The sequence below is a fragment of the Phyllobates terribilis genome, unplaced genomic scaffold, assembly GCF_046119375.1.
Source record: "Phyllobates terribilis strain yellow unplaced genomic scaffold, ASM4611937v1 Scaffold_8__6_contigs__length_399053987, whole genome shotgun sequence".
Classification (NCBI taxonomy): Eukaryota; Metazoa; Chordata; class Amphibia; order Anura; family Dendrobatidae; genus Phyllobates; species Phyllobates terribilis.
In genome coordinates this window covers 6,776,163-6,801,580 of record NW_027362768.1, presented here as the reverse complement: position 1 = coordinate 6,801,580, position 25,418 = coordinate 6,776,163, and the positions used below count along the sequence as shown (strand labels likewise).

Genomic DNA, 25,418 nt, shown 5'->3' with positions numbered 1-25,418 from the left:
GAAAGTAGGAGAATTGCCGGCAGGAGCGGTCAGTGGAGAAGGGCAGAACAGACAGGTAGGTATCAACTATCTGACGATAAGTGCTTTGCCCCATAAGGATAAAAAAAACCCATCTTAGATAACCCCTTTAACATTTATGTGCTGAACTGGTTTGTACCAATCGTTACAAAACATCTGCATGTAAAGGGCAGATCAGACAACAGTCAACATTGATATTGTTCTGGCATGTGCGATCCACCAATATCTTATATCCTGAGTGGATACATGATTACGGGGTATAGGGGGAGTGCAGTTGAACTTTACAGTTGTTGTCCAATGATCTCACTGTTGAGTAATTAGAAAGGAATTTACAGAAATAATAACATGCGGAAAACAGTCAGGAGCAGCCAACGTTAAACATTTCTTTCCCACTAATACGGAAAGCTGGTCATTTCCTGCTTCGTATCTTTAGTACAAGTTGTCTCAACTAACGACAATGGTGTGAAAACAATGAGTTGGCTGGAGCTCAAGGAGAATGGGGACTCTCCTATACCAGGAGGAGTTCGAGGATGATTGCCGTCATCAGGAGAAGCAAGGAAAAACTAGGGGACCTGAAAGGGAAACCTAGTTCTGTAGAAAACTCCAAAAACTCCCGCAGAATTACAAAACAGGAAACCCATCATATTCCAGGACATTGAGCCACAAAAAGTCCTAAAACATTTCATAAAGATATCCCTGAAGTATTCTCCACTGAAGAGAATGTCATCATCATCTTAGCAATAACTCCCAAAGAGAAATTTGGCCTCCTCACCATGAACTTGAACTTTTTTTTAGTTCCGTTCTCATCATTTTGAAACCTTCTAGTTAACTAAGAAAAGAAAATTTTTTACCTTAAACATTCAAATCAATTCAATTCATATATAAAAAAGAAGAGCATTTGAGAAGAAAGATGCAAAAATACAGTGTGTGCAGAATTATTAGGCAAATTTATTTTAAGTATTTTGATCACATGATACTTTTTATACATGTTGTCCTACTCCAAGCTGCATAGGCTTGAGAGCCAACTACCAATTAAGTAAATCTGGTGATGTGCATCTCTGTAATGAGGAGGGGTGTTGACTAATGACATCAACACCCTATATAAGGTGTGCTTAATTATTAGGCAACTTCCTTTCCTTTGGCAAAATGGGTCAGAAGAGAGATTTAACGGGCTCCAAAAAGTCCAAAATTGTGAGATGTCTTGCAGAGGGATGCAGCAGTCTTGAAATTTCCAAACTTTTGAAGCGTGATCACCGAACAATCAAGCGTTTCATGGCAAATAGCCAACAGGGTCGCAAGAAGCGTGTTGGCGCAAAATAACTGCCCATGAATTGAGGAAAATAAAGCGTGAAGCGGCCAAGATGCCATTCGCCACCAGTTTTGCCATATTTCAGAGCTGCAACGTTACTGGAGTATCAAAAAGCACAAGGTGTGCGATACTCAGGGACATGGCCAAGGTAAGGAAGGCTGAAAAACGACCACCTTTGAACAAGAAACATAAGAAGTCAAGAATGGGCAAAGAAATATCTTAAGACTGATTTTTCAAAGGTTTTATGGACTGATGAAATGAGAGTGACTCTTGATGGGCCAGATGGATGGGCAGAGGCTGAATCAGTAAAGGGCAGAGAGCTCCACTCCGACTCAGACGCCAACAAGATGGAGGTGGGGTACTGGTATGGGCTGGTATCATCAAAGATGAACTTGTGGGACCTTTTCGGGTTGAGGATGGAGTGAAGCTCAACTCCCAGACCTACTGCCAGTTTATGGAAAACAAATTCTTCAAGCAGTGGTACAGGAAAAATTCGGTATCGTTCAAGAAAAACATGATTTTCATGCAGGACAATGCTCAATCACATGCATCCAACTATTCCACAGCGTGGCTGGCCAGTAAAGGTCTAAAAGAAGAAAAAATAATGACATGGCCCCCTTGTTCACCTGATCTGAACCCCATAGAGAACCTATGGTCCATCATAAAATGTGAGATCTACAGGGAGGGAAAACAGTACACCTCTCGGAACAGTGTCTGGGAGGTTGTGGTGGCTGCTGCACGCAATGTTGATCGAAAACAGATCAAGCTACTGACAGATCTATGGATGGAAGGCTGTTGAGTGTCATCATAAATAAAGGTGGCTATATTGATCACTAATTTTTTTGTTTTTGCATGTCAGAAATGTTTATTTCTAAATTTTGTGCACTGATATTGGTTACCTGGTGAAAATAATCAAGTGAGATGGGATTATATTTGTTTTTTATTAAGTTGCCTAATAATTCCGCACAGTAATAGTTACCTGCACAAACAGATATCCTCCTAAGATAGCCAAATCTAAAAAAAATACCACTCCAACTTCCAAAAATATTAAGCTTGGATATTTATGAGTCTTTGGGATGATTGAGAACATAGTTGTTGATCAATAATAAAAATAATCCTCTAAAATACAACTTGCCTAATAATTCTGCACACAGTGTATGCCAAAAAGGTTGGCTCTTCTATAGCTTTCAAAACCAGCGCAGACAGTGTTGAAAGCTTGAGGTCTGCCAGGCTCTGATATTCAAGTTAAAAGGTAACAGTCGGGGGCTTTAGCACTTCTCATTATTTCCAGTCCTGGCGTTGAGGGCCAAAACTGCTCAGTCAACATCAACACAATAATGGCATTCATTTGATTAGGGGAGGGATATGCAATACCCAGCTGTGACTACTGCTGTGCAGAGCACTGGCTGTAACAGCGCCCCCGGTCCTGACTGACAACGGCCCAAATGCAGAACCAGTGTCAGTCAGGGCCAGGGGAGAGGTTACACCTGCCGCTCTGTATTCTCAGAGGGATGACTGAACCACAACTGCAGATTAACCCCATATCTGAAGGTTAATAGCGTTTTTCTGGTGACGGCTTTCCTTAAAGAGATTAGGATTTAAAGGGAATCTGTCAGCAGGTTTTTGCTATGTAATATGAAGACAGCATGCTGTAGGGGTTAAAACAAAGATTGCATCCTTGCCTCTCTTATCAAGCTCCATGTTTTTGCTTGCAATGATTGTTTTAGCACCTGGAGCTTATCACTGCTGGGACTAGCTGGTCTGAGCAATGGTCTGACACGCCCCCTCTGGTGATAGGCAGCTCACTGTCTATGGATGTTATGCATAGAGAGCCTGGTGTGAGCGGGGTTAGGTGTGGTGTGGGCGGGGTTAGCTTCCTCAGCTCTGCTTCTTGCTACATCTAAAAACTCTGTGTGAGAATAGCAGCACCCAGTAATCAAAGTGATACATTGTTGGATTCAGCTCTTTGCCTACATCAGGCTGATCTCAGATGAGGTAGCAAAAACCTGCTGACAGATTCCCTTTAATCTTCATTCTAAAAAAATGTAACTTTACATATTTTCAGGGACTAGTTGACATGTAAGGCACATTTGAGAAAAAAAAAGTGCTGAAAAAATACCTTTTAGTTTAGTACATTTTAATGCAGTGAATGAAGGTGAACAAATAAAAAAAACTAGTTTATGCAACTGGAAAAAAAACAAACAAACAAAATAAAACTGCTATATAATACTGTATGGAGAGTATAAGAATAATTATTATTCTTTTCTTTACCTGGTTGAGGTGAGGAACCACATCACAGTCTTCCTTCAGCTGCTCCAAATGATGAATTAGAAAGTTGCTAACTCCAATAGAGCGACAGATGCCTGGTGATGAAACGGAGCATTTCTTTCAGATTTTATTAGAGAACAGTAGCATTAGAGGCCATCCAGTGTAAAGATTTGTAGGTGTCATGTGTAAGTTTAGAGTTAATCTTTCAGTTGATAACCCCCATGTGAGTGACCGTAAAGGAGCAGTCCCAGTCAAAAATGTATGTGATGTAGTGCAAGTGTATTAAAATAGTTACTGATCACCATCTTCCTCCGTTTCCAGCGCAGCTCCAGTCCTCTTCTGGCCCATGTGACAGGTCTTCAGCTTTGCAGGCTCACTCTGTGCGGGGCGGTTATTCTTTTCCAATGTAAGTATATGAGATCCAAAACGAGGTTTGCAGACTTAGAGAAAGACTAAGAAAGCAACTTCCGATCGAAACATAAACCCTGTGTGAGCCGTCTAGTCTGTTTTCAGGTCAAGAGGGCCAGAAGAAAACCAGAGCGGCGCTGGAAACTGGCAAACACAGCAATTGGTAAATATTTTAATACACCTACACACCATTACATACATAATTAAGAGTGTTTCAGGAAAAAAAGGAGACTTCCTTAAATAATAGGATCAAAAGCAAGTTACATTTACTAAAATTATTCTGATAGGAAAGAATGGCAACAAGAGACAGTAGCCCTCAGCAGTAAGAATAGGGCGCATTACTAAAGGAACCTCATACACAAAAGCTCACCAAACCTGCGTAATATTGGTGAGGTTTCATAGCTATTATTAAAGGGAATCTGTCACTAGGTTTTGCCACTTAATCGGAGAGCAGTGTAATGTAGAGGCATAGACCCTGATTCCAGTAATGAATCAATTAATGAGCTAATTGCTGCAGTTTTGTCTGTTTTATCTGCTGCTGAGCTAGCAATTCTCTTAATTCTGAGCTCTGTATAACTCCGTCCACACAACTGATTGGCAGCTTTCTGTGTACACTGTGCATAGACAGAAATCTGCCAATCAGTGGGGGAGACGGGGTTATACAGAGCTCATGAATGTGGAGGTCTGCATGACAGCCAAACAAACAAAAAGGTGCTACAGAGGTCTCATATGAAAGAATACTTTATACTGGGGCTTCTACTATAGGCACTAATATACTTCACACTCATCGGATGCCAATTGTGTGTGCATCAGCCTATCAATACTATAATAATGATTTTTCTGTTTAGTGCTGCATGCTCCATTATCCACTGTTACTTGCTACTAACCCAGTTCATAGAAACAGGGAGTTACCTGGATTCATTCATGTGGCCCTCCATTGGGTCACTCTGCCTTTTTATTTATTTATTTATATTATTTATTTTAGAACCTCGGACGAAGCATTTCAGTGTGAAACGCGCGTCAGGTGTGTTGGGTCCCTGGAGCGCCTACTGAGGTAATTATGTGCTCTATGCATTGTACCTTATTTAATTATACCTATGTATTTGCATAACTATTTCTGTGTTTTTGGCACACTGGTGCCTTTAATATATTACATGACATGCTGTTATGCAGGCCATTTATGACTTTGCACATTCCTTGATACTTTATAGATATGTGCGTTATGCAGAGGTATTCAGTTATAATTTCTGAATATGTATGCAACCAGTAAAATATGTAATACGTATTATTGGCACATTTGAATACTGTTATTACCATCTGGGTTCTTCCACCCAAGTTTCTACCAGTGGTGTCTCTCACTATTATTATTATTATTGTTTTTTATTATGGTGTGTAGATATTGGCCTTTTGGTAAAGTGTTTTTTTTGGTTTATTTATTTATTGCCAATTGCATATTATCTCTATAGTAATAAAGTACTCAATCATATGAGACCTCCATAGAATCTTTTTGTTTGTTTGGGTGGGTGCGTTTCTAGTATTATAACTATTGGTGGTTTGTTGATTTTCATTAGGACTACATGACAGCAGCAGGTTTACTAGTACTATAGTGATAATCTCCTGCTGATAAAACTGTGATTTTAGCAAAACTGCAGTAAGCAGATCAGTAAGTGACACATCGCTGGAATCAGGGTCTCTGTCTCTACATTATACTGTTCTCAGATTGTGGGCAAAAAACCTGCTGAAAGATTCCCTTTAAATGTTGCAGCTAAGGTACAACCATACAAGTCAACGTGTACAAGTCAAGTAGACAAAACATCATTAGTAATTCTTAGCAAAAGCGAACCATAGTTTTGACATGCAGAACCCACTAAGAATATATTCAGATTTGTAGTAATTAATTCACTCGTCTTTAAGAGAAGTATACTCTTTACTAGATTTCATGGCCTATATCTAAGTCCAGTCTACTGACCTACATGCACCTCTGTTTCATTCATAGAAAGATGAAGAAATTGCAGCACCAGGGCACAATCCAAAATGTGGTTTCTGCACCAAAGTCAGGACAGCAGTCCTCAAGCCGATTTTGATCTGCATTTCTCTCCTCCGCATATAATCTGAAGTCTGTCATTACACTTAAACCTCATAATTATCTGTTTAGTAGAGGGTTTTCCTATTGTGCACAAACTGCAGTAAATTTGTTCATTAACCCCTTCCCCCGATAGCATTCTGGGCCTTAAAGGGAACCTGTCATGAGTTAGCTGACATGTTACCTTTAAAGAGCAGCGCAAATTTTCAGATTTTTTGCATCTACTAGTCTAATGGCTACACAATTTTTTTAATTTAAAATTATTAAACTGTTTTTTTTCCTCCAGGATAAATAGGACTTTATTGTTTTGTCATTTTAACCCCTTCCTGGTGGAGCCAATTTCTTCTTTTGCTCTTTTGTTTTTTCCTCCTCTTCTTTCAAGAACCATAATTATTACATCGACATCAGGAGGGCTTCATTTTATTATGGGACGCTGTAGATTTGATTTTATTATGGGACGTTGTAGATTTGACTTTACTATGGAATGTTGTAGATTTGCATGATAACAAATTTATAGGTTTTTTACTTTTACTAAAAAAATCTCAAAAATTGGTAAGTGTAATGTCGCCATTTTTCTGAAACTCAGATACATCTTAATATATGATATAATTATATCATCACTCTTTGATCTAAATCAAAGCAGTTACCAGACTGTTGCTGCGCTAATGATGTTACCATTGGGTAACTGCTTACTAAGGCCACGGCCCCATTATCAGTATTCGGTCAGTATTTTTTCTCAGGAGTGGGAGCCAAAACCAGGTGAGGAACAATCAGAGAAAAGGTATAATAGAAACAAGTCACCAATTCTGCATTTATCACCCACTCCTGGTTTTGGCTCCTACTCCTGAGAAAAAATACTGACCAAATACTGATAGTGGGGCCGTGGCCTAAAGGGTAAGGCCGCGACGAATCAGTTCAAAGTGTAAGATCTCTCACTTTCAGGGCGCAGTCAGATGACCACTTAAATTGGACCAAGATCGGACCGCAATGCAGAAATATATGAAGTTGTCACACTCAGGTCGGGAAACCCGCCGGCCAGTCCATGCATTGCGGTCCGATCTCGGTCCAATTTATACGGCCATCTAACTGAGCCCTCACAGTGAAAGGTGTTTTGGATGGTAGCAAGATCTGACCCCACATGCAAAGACCCTTCAACCCTGACGCTCGGACCTGAATTTTGCCAGCCTGGTCCTTTCAGAGGACACTAGAGAAACTTTAATTTTTAGAATTGGGGCCATTTAGAAAAAACACAGGTCTGTAGCTGCGCTGCCAACTGTTTTCTTAAAAAAAAGGGCAGCCACAGACTGGTGGTAGGTAGTCTATAAGGTAAAAGTAGGATAGGGATCTTGATGAAATATAAAGCCATTATGTCGTATTTTGAAGTAGCCACAGTCTAATCACTAGCTCCAGCAAAAAAAAATATTTGAAAAGAAAAAGACAAAAGTGGCTGAAAAAAACAGATGAATTAAAAACTTACTGTGAATGATGGCATCAGAGAGACCACGCAATATTCCATCGCTGCTACCAAATGTCCACACGTGAAGGATCCGCACCTCGCCACCCCATCTGGCATCTCTATTACGTAAGAAGGATCACATGATACGGTCTCCCCACTTGCACCAACATGACGTTCCGCACCCCCTGGGGACACGTAAGGTCAGCCTGGCACAGTTTTACACAGACACCCCCTGTCCACACGGGCATAGGGAGGAACAAGGTGTGAGGGGATGTGGCCCACACAGTTGCTGACAAGGCACCACACTCACTCACACCCCTGACAGGCTAAGAGGCCCCTTTCACTAGCACTAGTCAAACAGAACCTTATCAGCCCAGTAGGACTGCCACAAGTTACTCGTTAGAGATAAGCACGGTCCGTTAACGGGCTTATAATGGGCCAGAAACCAGCCCCGGTAAAGTGGAAAGTTAAGCAGACACACGGACGTGGGGATTCGTGGATCGAGATAAAAGAGCAGTCCAAGGTTAAATTATATATTTAATCACCTTAAGGGCACACTAGACAATACACAATGGTTATACTTTTATAATGGTCAGATATGCAAATACAAACAGTGGTAGGACAAAAGTATGCAGTATATAAGACAGTTACCAGTCAGATGGAAGGTCTGGTTGCCACATGGGAGGCTTGAGGACTCCTCTGTTCCTGGACATCTCTGCACGCGATATTTAATCGTAACCTCCCAGGAAAAAAAGCTCTAGGCCATGCTTTTCAGGAGCATTTAACCCCTTAGTTGGACACACCCTCCTGCCCCCTGGGCTGGACCTAAAGTCTCTCCATTGCATTGAGCAGCTAAAGACACCAAAACCTAAGATGGGTCATAACTCCATAATGGATGGCCCTAGGGCAGCAGTTCTGGTGCCATTGGATCAGGTCGGGCCCCTGTTATGCATTAATACCAAACACAGCTTTGCTATCTGGTTGCTACTAGTTGTTTTTATATACAGACCAAAAGTTTGGACACACCTTCTCATTTAAAGATTTTTCTGTATTTTCATGACTATGAAAATTGTACATTCACACTGAAGGCATCAAAACTATGAATTAACACATGTGGAATTATATACTTAAAAAAAGAGTGTGAAACAACTGAAAATATGTCTTATATTCTAGGTTCTTCAAAGTAGCCACCTTTAGCTTTGATGACTGCTTTGCACACTCTTGGCATTCTCTTGATGAGCTCAAGAGGTAGTCACCGGAAATGATCTTCCAACAATCTTGAAGGAGTTCCCAGAGATGCTTAGCACTTGCTGGCCCTTTTGCCTTCACTCTGCGGTCCAGCTCACCCCAAACCATCTCGATTGGGTTCAGGTCTGGTGACTATGGAGGCCAGGTCATCTGGCATAGCACCCCATCACTCTCCTTCTTGGTCAAATAGCCCTTACACAGCCTGGAGGTGTGTTTGGGGTCATTGTCCTGTTGAAAAATAAATGATGGTCCAACTAAACACAAACCAGATGGAATAGCATGCCGCTGCAAGATGCTGTGGTACCCATGCTGGTTCAGTATGCCTTCAATTTTGAATAAATCCCTAACAGTGTCACCAGCAAAGCACCCCCACACCATTACACCTCCTCCTTCATGCTTCACGGTGGGAACCAGGCATGTAGAGTCCATCCGTCCACCTTTTCTGCGTCGCACAAAGACACAGTGGTTGGAACCAAAGATCTCAAATTTGGACTCATCAGACCAAAGCACAGATTTCCACTGGTCTAATGTCCATTCCTTGTGTTCTTTAGCCCAAACTTGTCTCTTCTGCTTGTTGCCTGTACTTAGCAGTGGTTTCCTAGCAGCTATTTTACCATGAAGGCCTGCTGCACAAAGTCTCCTCTTAACAGTTGTTGTAGAGATGTGTCTGCTGCTAGAACTCTGTGTGGCATTGACCTGGTCTCTAATCTGAGCTGCTGTTAACCTGCGATTTCTGAGGCTGGTGACTCGGATAAACTTATCCTCAGAAGCAGAGGTGACTCTTGGTCTTCCTTTCCTGGGGTGGTCCTCATGTGAGCAAGTTTCTTTGTAGCACTTGATGGTTTTTGCAACTGCACTTGGGGACACTTTCAAAGTTTGCCCAATTTTTCGGACTAACTGACTTTCATTTCTTAAAGTAATGATGGCCACTCGTTTTTCTTTACTTAGCTGCTTTTTACTTGCCATAATACAAATTCTAACAGTCTATTCAGTAGGACTGTAGCTGTGTATCCACCAGACTTCTGCACAACACAACTGATGGTCCCAACCCCATTTATAAGGCAAGAAATCCCACTTATTAAACCTAACAGGGCGCACCTGTGAAGTGAAAACCATTTCCGGTGACTACCTCTTGAAGCTCATCAAGAGAATGCCAAGAGTGTACAAAGCAGTCATCAAAGCAAAAGTTGGCTACTTTGAAGAACCTAGAATATAAGACATATTTTCAGTTGTTTCACACTTTTTTGTTAAGAATATAATTCCACATGTGTTAATTCATAGTTTAGATGCCTTCAGTGTGAATGTACAATTTTCAAAGTCATGAAAATACAGAAAAATCTTTAAATGAGAAGGTGTGTCCAAACTTTTGGTCTGTACTGTATCTCCCCATGATGTGAGGCCGGAATGGATCCAGACCCTTGAAGGAATTCGGTATATTCTGAGGATCTCAGAAATATACACGATGTACGGCTAGGACGTACGATAAGTCCATATTCTTCTTTTGAAATCCTAGCTGTCTGAACAAAGGAGTTAGACCGCATGGCTTGGAACTACAGAAGGTCTCCTTGTAGGAGTTGGCATACTAGCTTGCTGGTGGGGGAGTGAATCCCTGGTTTGAAGCTGGCCAGGTGTCTTGTTACAGCTGCACATGCTGAAGGGGGATTGAACCTGCCATCTGATCCCCCCACATTCTTCACACTTACTTTATTAGGTCTTCATGTATAAAAAAACATCAGAAAACAAGGTGGTAGCACACTTGAAGCGTTTCAGCCTTCGATGGTTTAATCGTAACCTAAAAAAGTATGTTTTTTATTAATTTTTTTTTCAGCCACTTTTGTCTTTCTTTTCAAATACTGTTTAAGTGAGTCCACTTTGTTGGTTTGCTAATTAGTATTTAGTTCCGGGGGAAAAAAGGGGTTGTCCACTTTATAATTTAACAAATATGTTGAGGCAGGCTTGGACTGGCCTCCAGTGGTCAACCACCCTATTATATGAGCAGTACTTAGCACAGTATACTTGAATCACTATGTACAGACAAAGGAGCATCTTATTCATGTAACAATCTACCCAGTTCGTTGTTATATAAATTTGTGATTGAGCATAATGTCACGTTTGCATGTAGCTGAAAAATGGTGCCCTGGACTTGGTTACTGGTGGGCCCTCAGCACCCCAGTCCGGTACTGTGTTGAGGACGATTTTGTGACAGTTACTAATATGTAAGTATTACAGATTCTTCCCTTGTACCTTACTCACAGGTTCACAGCTTTCCTATTGTTCCACAATATGGCAATATGGCTGCTGGTGAAGAAGCATGTGACCCAACCTGTCCAATGGAAGAACAGCTTTCTCATGAGCAATGTTTTTCATATGGTGGATGCTGATGGCGGACAGGTTTGGTCACATGCTCCTCCACCAGTAACCATATTGTGGAGAGACAGGGGAGCTGTGATTTGTGATTACAGTGCACTAACAAGTGCAGGAGAGGAACCTGTATTACTTACATATTATATACACATATATACAGTACAGACCAAAAGTTTGGACACACCTTCTCTTTTAAAGATTTTTCTGTATTTTCATGACTATGAAAATTGTACATTCACACTGAAGGCATCAAAATGATGAATTAACACATGTGGAATTATATACTTAACAAAAAAGTGTGAAACAACTGAAAATATGTCTTATGCTCTAGGTTCTTCAAAGTAGCCACCTTTTGCTTTGATGACTGCTTTGCACACTCTTGGCATTCTCTTGATGAGCTTCAAGAGGTAGTCACCGGAAATGGTTTTCACTTCACAGGTGTGCCCTGTCAGGTTTAATAAGTGGGATTTCTTGCCTTATAAATGGGGTTGGGACCATCAGTTGTGTTGTGCAGAAGACTGGTGGAGACACAGCTGATAGTCCTACTGAATAGACTGTTAGAATTTGTATTATGGCAAGAAAAAAGCAGCTAAGTAAAGAAAAACGAATGGCCATCATTACTTTAAGAAATGAAGGTCAGTCAGTGCGAAAAATTGGGAAAACTTTGAAAGTGTCCCCAAGTGCAGTTGCAAAAACCATCAAGCGCTGCAAAGAACCTGGCTCACATGAGGACCGCACCAGGAAAGGAAGACCAAGAGTCACCTCTGCTTCTGAGGATAAGTTTATCCGAGTCACCAGCCTCAGAAATCGCAGGTTAACAGCAGCTCAGATTAGAGACCAGGTCAATGCCACACAGAGTTCTAGCAGCAGACACATCTCTACAACAACTGTTAAGAGGAGACTTTGTGCAGCAGGCCTTCATGGTAAAATAGCTGCTAGGAAACCACTGCTAAGTACAGGCAACAAGCAGAAGAGACAAGTTTGGGCTAAAGAACACAAGGAATGGACATTAGACCAGTGGAAATCTGTGCTTTGGTCTGATGAGTCCAAATTTGAGATCTTTGGTTCCAACCACCGTGTCTTTGTGCGAAGGAGAAAAGGTGACCGGATGGACTCTACATGCCTGGTTCCCACCGTGAAGCATGGAGGAGGAGGTGTGATGGTGTAGGTGTGGAGGGGCTTTGCTGGTGACACTGTTAGGGATTTATTCAAAATTGAAGGCATACTGAACCAGCATATCTACCACAGCATCTTGTAGCGGCATGCTATTCCATCCGGTTTGCGTCTAGTTGGACCATCATTTATTTTTCAACAGGACAATGACCCCAAACACACCTCCAGGCTGTGTAAGGTCTATTTGACCAAGAAGGAGAGTGATGGGGGGCTACGCCAGATGACCTGGCCTCCACAGTCACCAGACCTGAACCCAATCGAGATGGATTGGGGTGAGCTGGACCGCAGAGTGAAGGGAAAAGGGCCAACAAGTGCTAAGCATCTCTGGGAACTCCATCAAGATTGTTGGAAGACCATTTCCGGTGACTACCTCTTGAAGCTCATCAAGAGAATGCCAAGAGTGTGCAAAGCAGTCATCAAAGCAAAAGGTGGCTACTTTGAAGAACTTAGAATATAAGACAAATTTTCAGTTGTTTCACACTTTTTTGTTAAGTATATAATTCCACATGTGTTAATTCATAGTTTTGATGCCTTCAGTGTGAATGTACAATTTTCATAGTCATGAAAATACAGAAAAATCTTTAAATTAGAAGGTGTGTCCAAACTTTTGGTCTGTAATGTATATATATATATATATATATATATATATATATATACACAGTACATCCCTACCACAACATCATGTCTCCAACACATCTTTTATAATAAAGATAAAGGCACCAATCCCTTTAAAGACACGCAGTATCGGACTGGGTTCCAAGGACCCACCAGTAACAAACTCCAGGACCCCACTTTTCAGCTACAAGAAAATATGACTTTATCATCATTCACAAAGTTCTATAGCAATAAATTGGGTAGATTGTTAAATGAATAAGATGCTGCATTTGTCTGTATATGGTGAATCAAGTATATTGTGCCCAGTACTGCTCATATAAGAGGGTGGTGGCCCACTCCTGCACAGGGGCCCACTGGAGGAATCTCGTTTTCTTTTGTAGGCCAGTCCGAGCCTGATGACACGTAGCAGACAGGTGGAAGTATCTGCCAATGGCTGTCTCTCCCTATATGAGTCTGTGTGGATGTTTTTCCACCCAATATCATGTCTAAGAGGTCTATTTAGTAATGAAGGCAGTTTGTATTGTGAAGTCTGGCAACAGATCCGCTGTAAGAACACTCCATATACTGCCAATAAACATGGCATTTCTATATAATCTACAGGCATTTTACACACGCTGGTTTCTCACTTCTTGATCCTCAGTTCCTCAAGTTAAACAGGTGTCAAGATTTCCTTTTTTGACATCCTCATGGCAGAAGAATGCTATTACTATGCAGAAAATCTGAAAAAAAAACTGTAGAGGAACAAAGATACTCCTTTAGGTAATAATTAGTGTTGAGCGAACATGCTCGACACTGCTCGGTACTCGCCCGAGCATCACGCTACTCGGGATGTTCGGCGAGCACCGAGCATTTCCGGGTTACTCGGGTGGGAGCTCGGGTCTCCGTCCTGCATGTTTGGTGCTCTTTACAGAGCCAATGAACATGCAGGGATTGCCAGCCAGTCACTGTAATGCCGCATCCATGTTGTTTGTGGGCATTACAGTGATTGGCTGGCCGCACAGCGTCACCTCCCAGACGATCAGCCCGTCATGATTGGTGTGTGTGGGTGTCTGTGCGTGTGTCTGCGAGTGTGTGCGATGTCTGCGGGTGTGTGCTGTGTCTGTGCGATGTGTGCGGGTGTGCGCGGTGTCTGTGCGATGTCTGCGGTGTCTGTGCGATGTCTGCGAGTGTGTGCGGTGTCTGTGCGATGTCTGCGGGATGTGTGCGGGTGTGTGCGTGCAGGCAGACATAGGCCGATGTGACACTACTACTCCCTTCGGCCTATGTCTGTCCCCGGTCCACTCGTGCCAGCAGGATCAGCTCGATGGGAGCAGTAGTTCCCATCAGCCTGATCCTGCTATATAAATTGCCCTACTGTGTCCCCAATAAATTTTAAATACATGTCATTGGTGGCCAGTGGTTACCTACAATAAATTAGTTCATACATGACCTGTCCCCGCCGATCGCCACCTAAAATAAAGTAAAAAATAAAAAACTACACCTATACTCACCTAGACACTTAATTCCCCGAAGCCATCGATCTCCTGTAATAAAATATAAAATAATAAACCACAACCTTATCCTTACCCCTCCGTAGTAGTCCACGAGTGTCCCACGAAGATCTCCAGTTTAGAGCAGCCACATAGAATGTGACCGCTCTGAACCGCTGCCGCCGCTAGAATGATGGGGCCGTAAGGGTTCGCCGGAGTTCAGGCAGCGCTGCTCCGGTTAGCTCCTTTACGGCCCTGCTGTACTGTGAGAAATTCCCACGGTACAGCAGTGCCGTAAAGGAGGTCTCCGGAGCTGCGCTGCCTGAATGCACTCCGGTGACCTCAGTCAGTGGCTCCCGCTGCCGGGAGCGGACGTGTTCCCGGCAGCGTGAGCTTACAGCAGCCATACACAGCTGTCACCATCTCCAGATGTGACAGCTGTGCATGGGAGATAAGCGCAGGAACGTGGACAGGTAACTATTTTTTTTTAGTAAACTAAGAATTAAATAAAATGGTGTGTTTTATTTCAAATAAATTATTTTTTTCTGGGTGTAGTGTGTGTTTTTTCTTTTTAACACTTTGTAGGTTAGTAATGGGGGTGTCTTATAGACGCCCATCATTACTAACCTGGGCTTCATAGCAGCTGGCGCTGACATGAACACCAACGCTATTACCCCCTGCCACCGCACCAGGGCAGCGTGGAAGAGCGAGGCTAAGTGCCAGAGTTGGCGCATCCTATGGATGCGCCATTTCTGGGGCGGCTGACGGCTGGTGTTTCTAGCCTGGGAGGGGGCCAATATTCATGGCACCCTTCCTGGGCTATGAATATCAGCCCCCAGCTGTCTGACTAGCCTTTGCTAGCTATTAAATAGGGGGTACCCCACGTCATTTTTTTTGGGGGGTCCCCCATTTTAATAGCTAGTAAAGGCTAGGTATTCAGCTGGGGGCTGATATTAGTAGCCTGGGAAGCTCCGTGGGTATTACCCACTTCCCAGGCTTCAAACATCTGCCCCAGCCGTCTGCTTAACCTCCGCTAGAGCCTAAAATTATGGGGGATCCCCACGCCAATTTTTTTTAAATAAATCCTTTATTTTAACACTAAATGACATTTGAGGAGTTAATAAAGATGCAGTCCCTAAATTATTATTTATTTTTAAATTAATTTTTCCCAAAAATTTTGACGTGGGCTTTGCCATATTTTTGTATGCCAGCCAGGTACAGCATCCAGCTTCTATGAACGCACCATTTTCCGGGGTGGCTGCGGACTACAATTTGCACCGGGGGGGGGGGGGCAGAAAGCTTGGGCCTCCCTGCGCTGCAGATTCCATCCCCCAGCTGCCTAGTTGTGCCTGGCTGGACACACAATTAGGGAGAAGCCCCACGTATTTTTTTTTCAATTATTTCATGAAATTCATGAAATAATAAAGAAAAAAAGGGCTTCTCTATATTGTTGTGTCCGGCCAGGTACAAATAGGCAGCTGGTGGTTGGGCGCAGCCCGTTCCTGCCTGCTGTACCTGGCTGGACACAAATATAGTGCGAAGCCCCAAGACAATTTTTTTTTAATTATTTCAGGAAATTCATGAAATAATAAAAAAAAAATTGATGTGGGGCTTCGCCCTATATTTGTGTCCAGCCAGGTACAGCAGGCAGGAACGGGCTGCGCCCAACCACCAGCTGCCTATTTGTACCTGGCCGGACACAACAATATAGGGAAGCCCTTTTTTAAAAAAATTATTTCATGAAATAATAAAAAAAAAATTGACGTGGGGCTTCGCACTATATTTGTGTCCAGCCAGGTACAGCAGGCAGGAACGGGCTGCCCCCAACCACCAGCTGCCTATTTGTACCTGGCCGGACACAACAATATAGGGAAGGCCTTTTTTTCTTAATTATTTCATGAATTTCATGAAATAATTAAAAAAAAAAATACGTGGGGCTTCGCCCTATTTTTGTGTCCAGCCAGGTACAACTAGGCAGCTGGGGGCTGGAATCCGCAGCGCAGGGAGGCCCAAGCTTTCTGGGCCCCACCCGCTGCAAATTGCAGTCCGCTGCCACCCCGGAAAATGGCGCGTTCATAGAAGCGCCATCTTCTGGCGCTGTACCCAACTCATCCAGGGCCCTGGTGCGGTGGCTCACTGGGTAATAAAGGGGTTAAGGCCAGCTTGGCATTATCAGCTGGCCCTAAGCCCGAAATTCATGGGGTCACGCCAATATTAGACATGACCACCATGAATTTCTAGTAAAGTATTTAAAAAAAACACAACACCCAGAAAAAAGTCCTTTAATTGAAATAAACACACAATTCTTTATTGTTCTAAATTAAACTATACTTACCATCACGCCCATTCCAGCTGAAGCCAACGATCTCCTGCAATAAAAGAAAAATAATAAAGCAACCTCATCCTTACCTTTCCATGGTTCCCACGACAGCTTCAGCTCTGCTACATCGAGATGACAGGCTGGACCGCAGCAGAACGCTGCCATCCAGCCTGTCATCCCGCGGACACTGAGAAGTGCAGGCATGCTTGCGCTCCTCAGTGTCTCTCTGTGACGGCATAAAGATGAGCCGAGGTCATGTCCAATGAACTCGGCTCACCTCATGCACGTCACTGACAGCGTGGGAAAATTCTCCTGCACTCAGCGCTTCAGCGTGAGAATTTTCCCACGCTGTCAGTGACGTGAATGAGGTGAGGTCATGTCCAATGAACTCAGCTCACCTCATGCACGTCACTGACAGCGTGGGAAAATTCTCACGCTGAAGCGCTGAGTGCAGGAGAATTTTCCCACGCTGTCAGTGACGTGCATGAGGTGAGCCGAGTTCATTGGACATGAACTCGGCTCATCTGGATGCCATCACAGAGAGACACTGAGGAGCGCAAGCATGCCTGCGCTTCTCAGTGTCTGCGGGATGACAGGCTGGATGGCAGCGTTCTGCTACGGTCCAGCCTGTCATCTCGATGTAGCAGAGCTGGAGCTGTCCTGGGAACCATGGAAAGGTAAGGATGAGGTTGCTTTATTATTTTTCTTTTATTGCAGGAGATCGTTGGCTTCAGCTGGAATGGGCGTGATGGTAAGTATAGTTTAATTTAGAACAATAAAGAATTGTGTGTTTATTTCAATTAAAGGACTTTATTCTGGGTGTTTGTGTTTTGTTTTTTTTTAACTTTGACTATGGGGTTAGTAATGGGGGTGTCTTATAGACGCCTCTCCATTACTAACCTGGGCTTGATGTCAGCTGGCATTATAAGCTGACATCAACCCCAACCCTATTACCCCACTGCCACCGCTACAGGGCAGTGGGAAGAGCGAGGCTAAGTGCCAGAATTCGCGCATCCTATGGATGCGCCATTTCTGGGGCGGCTGACGGCTGGTGTTTCTAGCCTGGGAAGGGGCCAATATTCATGGCACCCTTCCTGGGCTATTAATATCAGCCCCCAGCTGTCTGCCTAGCCTTTGCTTGCTATTAAATTAGGGGGGACCCCACGTCATTTTTTTGAGGGGGTCCCCCATTTTAATAGCTAGTAAAGGCTAGGTATTCAGCTGGGGGCTGATATTAGTAGCCTGGGATGCTCCGTGGGTATTACCCCCTTCCCAGGCTTCAAACATCTGCCCCAGCCGTCTGCTTAACCTCCGCTAGAGACTAAAATTACGGGGAACCCCACGCCAATTTTTTTTTAAATAAATCCTTTATTTTAACACTAAATGACAAGTACAGTAATCAACACTGTCACTGTACTTCATATATATGTGACTGACATGTTTCTATCTATATAATCTATGTGTGATTCTCTATTCCTTCTATTCTAAATTGTCGGGTACAGGTGCTGAATTGCCGGCCGGCTTTTTTAAAGAGACGGTGCATGAAAACACTATTATATTTTTAAAGAAATCCTTTACACTAAATGACAAGTACAGTAAGCAACACTGTCACTGTACTTCATATATATGTAACTGACATGTTTCTATCTATCTAATCTATGTGTGAAGCTCTATTCTGTCTGTTATAAATTGTCGGGTACCGCAGCTGAAATGCCGGCCGGCTTTTTTAAAGAGACAGTGCATGAAAACACTATTATATTTTTAAATAAATCCTTTACACTAAATGACAAGTACAGTAAGCAACACTGTCACTGTACTTCATATATATGTGACTGACATGTTTCTATCTATCTAATCTATGTGTGAAGCTCTATTCTTTCTGTTGTAAATTGTCAGGTACCGGTGTATGCCGCTGATGAATTGCCGGCTTTTCGCGTAATACATTCTACATTATTCTTAGTTGTTTTACTTCATGTAGAATTAACCTACAAGGAAAGAAAGGGTTTATTTTCATTCCGATATTTGTGTCCCATTGACTTGCATTGGTTTCCTGTATCGGAATCGGCGATATCCGATACTTTTTGGGTATCGGTCCGATCCAATCCGATACGATATTTCCTGATATCGGAAGGTATCGCTCAACACTATCCTTAACATATTTCACAGGAAAGCACTTTCACTTTCGTTTTTGAACGTTTTATTTTGAGCCTGTAAAAGTGTATTAATACCTCTGACCACGTTGTTGACAGCAGTGACCTGGGGGTCAAAAATGCTTCCTGGGGCGATCCCCATGCTGTCCCCATGTCATTTGAGCACTGTCACTTTCGTTTTGGGCACTTGTTAGGCTTTTAAAAGACTGCCAGGGGAGCCGCCGCAAAAATGCTCGAGTCTCCCATAGACTAACATTGGGCTCGTTGCTCGGGTCGAGCACCCGAGTATCACGGCGAGCTCGGCCCGAGCTTCGAGCACCCGAGCATTTTAGTGCTCGCTCAACACTAGTAATAATGTATATGCATGAAGTGCAATACTATGTGCCCGATGTATCAAAGTTTCTACGCCAGAATTCTAGTGTAAAAGCTTTGAAAAGTCTCAAAATTTAGGTGCAACTCGGAGCTATGCCTAAATTTTGCAACTTCATACCTGTATCTCCCAACTTCGCTGAAATGGTCAGAGCTGAGGAAGGACAGGGGCATAGTAAATTTATGACGTTTATGACGAACGACGGCGACTGCTACACAACTAATTTTACTCCAGCAGGGGCTGGAGTAAGATTTGTGGTGAGGTGCACACCAAGAGGTATGACACTTGTCCGATGCTCCTGTTTCATGAAGAGGTGTGCGCCTCTTCATGAATCAGGAGTGTCTGACTCCAGCATGCCCCCTTATAAAGATTGGCATGAACAACACCAAGCTTGATAAATTGGGCCTTATGTGTATCTTAGTATGCTCCAATGTGAGCTATGGCTGCTGAAGCCTCTTCTTTCTGGATCATCTTCGGTGCTGTGGTGAATCAAGGTAAGCAATGTAAAACATATTTTTTGACGCTGCCTTATTGCTGAACAGATCTCTGCTTCTAAGGTTGGGGAATAATTTATTATTTTATTGTGAAAATAAAATAACTAATACAGTACAAAAGGTCTACAACAGTGTTTCTCAAACTCCTCGCGGCCCCCAACACGATTCACGATTTCCCTAGTATTACACAGGTGATGGAATTATCAAGGCAGCAGAAATTGCTACAGCTTCTATGTAATACTAAGAAATCCTGAGGACATGATCTGTTGGGGGCCGTGATGACTTGAGTTTTGGCAACACTTGTCTACAAGAACAAACGTGTTTTCGATCAAGGCTAGGATCTTCATGAGGTTCTAGATGCATTAAGTCCACCACCGGATCCACAGTTGTTCTTATAGACCTTTTGTACTGTTTTCCTTATTTTATTTTCACAATAAAATAATAAGTTATTCCACAACTTTGGAAGTAGAGATTTGCATAGGAATTAGACAACGTCAAAAAGACTTTAGGTTCTACATTGCATGCTTTGATACACTATCACTATGACACAGCAAACATGGAAACTGTCACAGAATCATTTCTGAATGTCTCGATGTGAAGGATGTCTATCGCCTACATTATTCAGTGTCCCTGAAGTTAGCGATAAATTGACCACAATTGCAGGAGGCGGCTTTGGTCAAACGGTATATTCTGTAGAAGACTTCTTATCTGCACAGAACAGCTTTTTGCTGGTTACATCTGAATTATTTTATTTTAATGTGTCATACTGTAGAGATAACAAATTATACTTGTTACAGTACTGAACAACTATCATCCAGCCTGTGTATCCTTTCTACATCAGGAGTAGTTTAGCCACCTTACAAATATCTACGATGCCTCATTTTCTCATGTAATGACTGTAGATACAACCTAAAACATCACTTTTATTTATATCTACTAAAATAATTACATTATATGGCCATCGACAACAGATAGGGTTGAAGGTGGATAAAATTACACGTAAAACCCATGGCGCTTCAAAAGTATTCTAGATATCCCTATAAAAGGGTGTAGTAAAGCGACTTGCTAGGCTCTCACAGAAGCAGACACAGGAAACACTTCTTTGGTTAACTTCCTCCGGGTTTATTAATATACGGCATAAACCAGGTCAGGGTTCCACAAAATAAACGCGGCCTCTTCAAGATAACGGGAAACCCCCAAAAAAGATAAAGTATAGCATAGTTCATAAGGGAGCGTGGTTAAGCCTGCTCTGGTAACACAAAACAGGTCAGCAGAGTCCTTCTGTGGAGCTCTCTGGCATCCACTCACAGTCTGGAGACTTCCTTCTCCAAACAGCACCAGAGAGAAAAAAAACTCAATGTTTAGAGATTTAACTTCCCCCAGCCACACCCTTGAGGTGGAGATAAGATGAGTAGGTGTCCCACCCATCTCACACCTACTCACAAAGAACCAGACCCAAAATGGCTGATTAACCTCTTCAGCACCTAACATACAGTGTCTGCCATTACTAACTTTTGTGGTAGGGCATTTCACAGTCTGACGGCTCTAACTGTAAAGAACCCTTTACTATTTAGCGGCCAAAATCACCCTTTCTCTACAAGTAATGAATGGTAACTGGTCCTTTGTAAGGTCTTTGTAAAGAATAAGTCATGTGCCAGTCGTTTGTACCACACATGTATTTATACACATAAATGAGATCTCCTCTGGTGATTCTTTTTTCTAAGCCCAAATTTTATAACCTCTCATCATATGGACTCCTTTCATCCCATGTAATCAGGGGCGGAACTACCGCCCGTGCAGCCGGTTCATTGAACGGGGGCCCCGAGGGAGAGGGGGCCCCTCCAGCCTCCAGCAGGGCCGCCATCAGGGCATGTCTGCCCTGACTCCAGTGTGGGGCCCAGCCGGTAGGGGCCCCCTTGGAGCCCCGTTGGGGGCCCCCTCTTGTGAGTCTCTCTCCTCATGGGGCCCCCGGCCCCATGCTAAGCGCCGGGTCCGGGACATCTCAGCGCTGCGCTGCGCTCCTGCGGCAGCGCCTTCATGATTCCCCTGATTTCCGGTCATGTGACGGCGCCGTCACATGGCCGGAAGTCAGGAGAACCTAGTGTCAGCGATTTGGACGAGCGCCAGGATTCTGCAGGGATCGCATGGGGGTAAGTATAACAAGTTTTGTTTTTTTCAAAATACAATTTACTAGGAGTGGGGGGAATGGGAGGTGTGTGTGTGTGTGTGTGTGTGTGTGTGTGTGTGTGTGTGAGATAAGAGATGCACATGGGGGGGGAGATGATAAAAGATGCACATGGGGTGGGGGGAGATGATAAAAGATGCACATGGGGTGGGGGGGGTGAGAGAGGTGCACATGTGGGGGGAGGGGGATGAGAGAGGTGCACGTGGGGGGAGGGGGATGAGAGAGGTGCACGTGGGGGGGGAGATGATAAAAGATGCACATGGGGTGGGGGGGATGAGAGAGGTGCACATGTGGGGGGGATAAGAGATGCACATGGGGGGGAGATAAGAGATGCACATGGGGGGGAGATAAGAGATGCACATGGGGGGAGATAAGAGATGCACATGGGGGGGAGATAAGAGATGCACATGGGGGGGATGAGAGAGGTGCACATGTGGGGGAGGGGGATGAGAGATGTGCACATGTGGGGGGGATGAGAGATGCACATGGGGGGGATGAGAGAGGGGCACATGTGGGGGAGGGGGATGAGAGAGGGGCACATGTGGGGGAGGGGGATGAGAGAGGGGCACATGTGGGGGAGGGGGATGAGAGATGTGCACATGGGGGGGTGTTGAGAGCTGCTCATGGGGGGGGTGAGAGCTGCACATGGGGGAATTGGGAGAAAATGAGCTGCACATGGGGGAATTAGGAGTAGGGGGATAATGAGCTGCACATAATGAATGTGGGGTGGGGGAGAGTAAATGATAAATGACGATGGGGTGGGGAGAGCACGGACATGATATAATGAATTGGGGCAGGGGGTGCATGTAAATAATGAATGCGGGGAGCAGGAAGTATAGAGTAGAGGTTCTAATTAAATTATATATTAAGTGCCTATTTACAGTTAATGGGGGCACCGTGGTGGATTACAATTTATATTTGGAATGGTAGGTTGCATAATAACTAACCATATATTGATGGTGGATGCACGTCTGTATTCAGCTGCGTAATGTAGAAGTTGGGGAATGTGCTCTAGATAACTGTGTTATTTTATGCAGAGACGAGTCCTGGCTGGAAGACGTGATGGCGGTCTGTGCTGGATGAAGGAGGAAAGCGTAGCTGAAGGACTTCACCTAGAGACGTCACCAGTGAGTCAGTGCATTACATGTACACTTACACTATATACTATGTACCGGGCTCCTGTGTATAATGTCACTGGTGATCACTGTATTACCTGTACACTATATACAGAGCTCCTGTGTATAATGTCACTGGTGATCACTGTATTACCTGTACACTGACACTATATACAGAGCTCCTGTGTATAATGTCATTGGTGATCACTGTATTACCTGTACACTGACAATATATACAGAGCTCCTGTGTATAATGTCACTGGTGATCCCTGTATTACCTGTACACTATATACAGAGCTCCTGTGTATAATGTCACTGGTGATCCCTGTATTACCTGTACACTATATACAGAGCTCCTGTGTATAATGTCACTGGTGATCACTGTATTACCTGTACACTGACACTATATACAGAGCTCCTGTGTATAATGTCACTGGTGATCACTGTATTACCTGTACACTGACAATATATACAGAGCTCCTGTGTATAATGTCACTGGTGATCCATGTATTACCTGTACACTATATACAGAGCTCCTGTGTATAATGTCACTGGTGATCCCTGTATTACCTGTACACTATATACAGAGCTCCTGTGTATAATGTCACTGGTGATCACTAGATTACCTGGACACTTACATTATACATACCATGTATAGAGCTCCCGTGTATAATGACACTTATGGTAATATTAGTAATGTGGTGGTAATATTAGTAATGTGGTGGTAATATGTGGTCTGGTCATGGTGTGGCAGTTTTTCTCCCTTCTGTGTGGTATTATTCGGTCACTATGTTGTGGTAATATGTGGTCTGGTGATGGTGTGGCGGTATTCCCTGTATGTGGTATTATTGGTCATTTAAAAAAAAAATGTATATGACACATTCCCTTAAAGAAAACTAAATAAAAATATATCTAAAAAGAGTATTGGATATTTTAAGAAAATTTTAATAGGTTAGAGTAGGGCCCGGCCAGAAGAGTCTACCTTATCGTAGTGGCAGCTTTAAAAATCTTTTGGCCAAAACAAAAGCTGTTGGCTATGTATGTGGCACCGTCACATGGCCGAACGTCAGGAGAGCCTGGTGGCAGCGACGTGGACGAGCGCCAGGATTCTGCAGGGATCGCATGGGGGTAAGTATAACAAGTTTTATTTTTCTTAAATACAATTAATTAACTAGGAGTGGGGGGGATGAGAGATGCACATGAGGGGGGGTGAGAGATGCACATGGGGGGGGATGAGAGATGCACATGGGGGGGTGAGAGATGCACATGGGGGGGATGAGAGATGCACATGGGGGGGATGATAGATGCACATGGGGGGGATGAGAGATGCACATGGGGGGATGAGAGATGCACATGGGGGGGATGAGAGATGCACATGGGGGGGATGAGAGATGCACATGGGGGGGATGAGAGATGCACATGGGGGGATGAGAGATGCACATGGGGGGGTGAGAGATGCACATGGGGGGGTGAGAGATGCACATGGGGGGGTGAGAGATGCACATGGGGGGGTGAGAGATGCACGGGGGGGATGAGAGATGCATCGGGGGGGTGAGCTGCACATGGGGGGGATGAGAGCTGCACATGGGGGGGTTATGTTTACATAACTTTGTTGCCTTATGAAGCGCAGGGGGGGGGCCCCCAAAAATTTCTTGCACAGGGGCCCACTACAGTCTGTGTCCGCCCCTGCATGTAATAATCTAGTTGCCCGCTTTTGAGCTGACTCTAACTTCTGAATATTCTTTTAAAAATGTGGCGCCCAAAACTGGATCCCATATTCCAGATGTGACCTCACAGGTGATTTATAGAGGATTTGAATCACAGGATTTTATATCAAGTCCTCTTTCTCTCTGAAGAGGCTATTGGTATATTGAAATTCCCAGAGGAACGTGCATGGAAAAGGTTACACTTAAATGCCCTGTCAGAGGTCTCCCACCCAGCTAAACCATTACTCCTGCTTTGCACTAATGAGGGGCAACCTCCCTGAAACACATGTCTGCAAATGGTTTGGCTTGTTGCAAATAGAGTCATGAAGCAAGGCTCTTTAAAGGGTCGATATTGACTGTTAGTATTGCTACATCATGATTGGGTACACTTTGTAGGGTGGGATGGCTTTTACGCTTTGTTGATCAAGTACCCTATGTTATTTACATGTACTACTAATTATTTATTTACTGCTGGGTATTTGCTGATTTTTACCCAAAGTTTTAATTGCTACATTCAATAGATGGCACTTGAGTTCAAGTCCTCTTCCTCTCTGAAGAGGCTATTTGCATAGGCATCTCTCTTTTTATAACCCCTAAGATCTTGTTTGCTTTTGCAGCTGCGGCCTGACATTGAGTACCGCTGGTTAGTTTACTTGTTACCAGAATG

At 43.6% G+C, this 25,418-nt stretch overlaps 1 protein-coding gene across 3 annotated transcripts in view; it reads right to left on the bottom strand.

The window, feature by feature from the left end:
- LOC141156641 (uncharacterized oxidoreductase ZK1290.5-like) overlaps nt 1-25,418 on the bottom strand; it is a 199,732-nt gene that overhangs the window by 81,926 nt on the left and 92,388 nt on the right. For all 3 annotated transcript variants that reach the window (XM_073642833.1, XM_073642832.1, XM_073642834.1), the window contains one exon: nt 3,599-3,690. In XM_073642833.1, the coding sequence (XP_073498934.1) occupies nt 3,599-3,690 (92 nt within the window). The remainder of the gene's footprint in view (nt 1-3,598; nt 3,691-25,418) is intronic.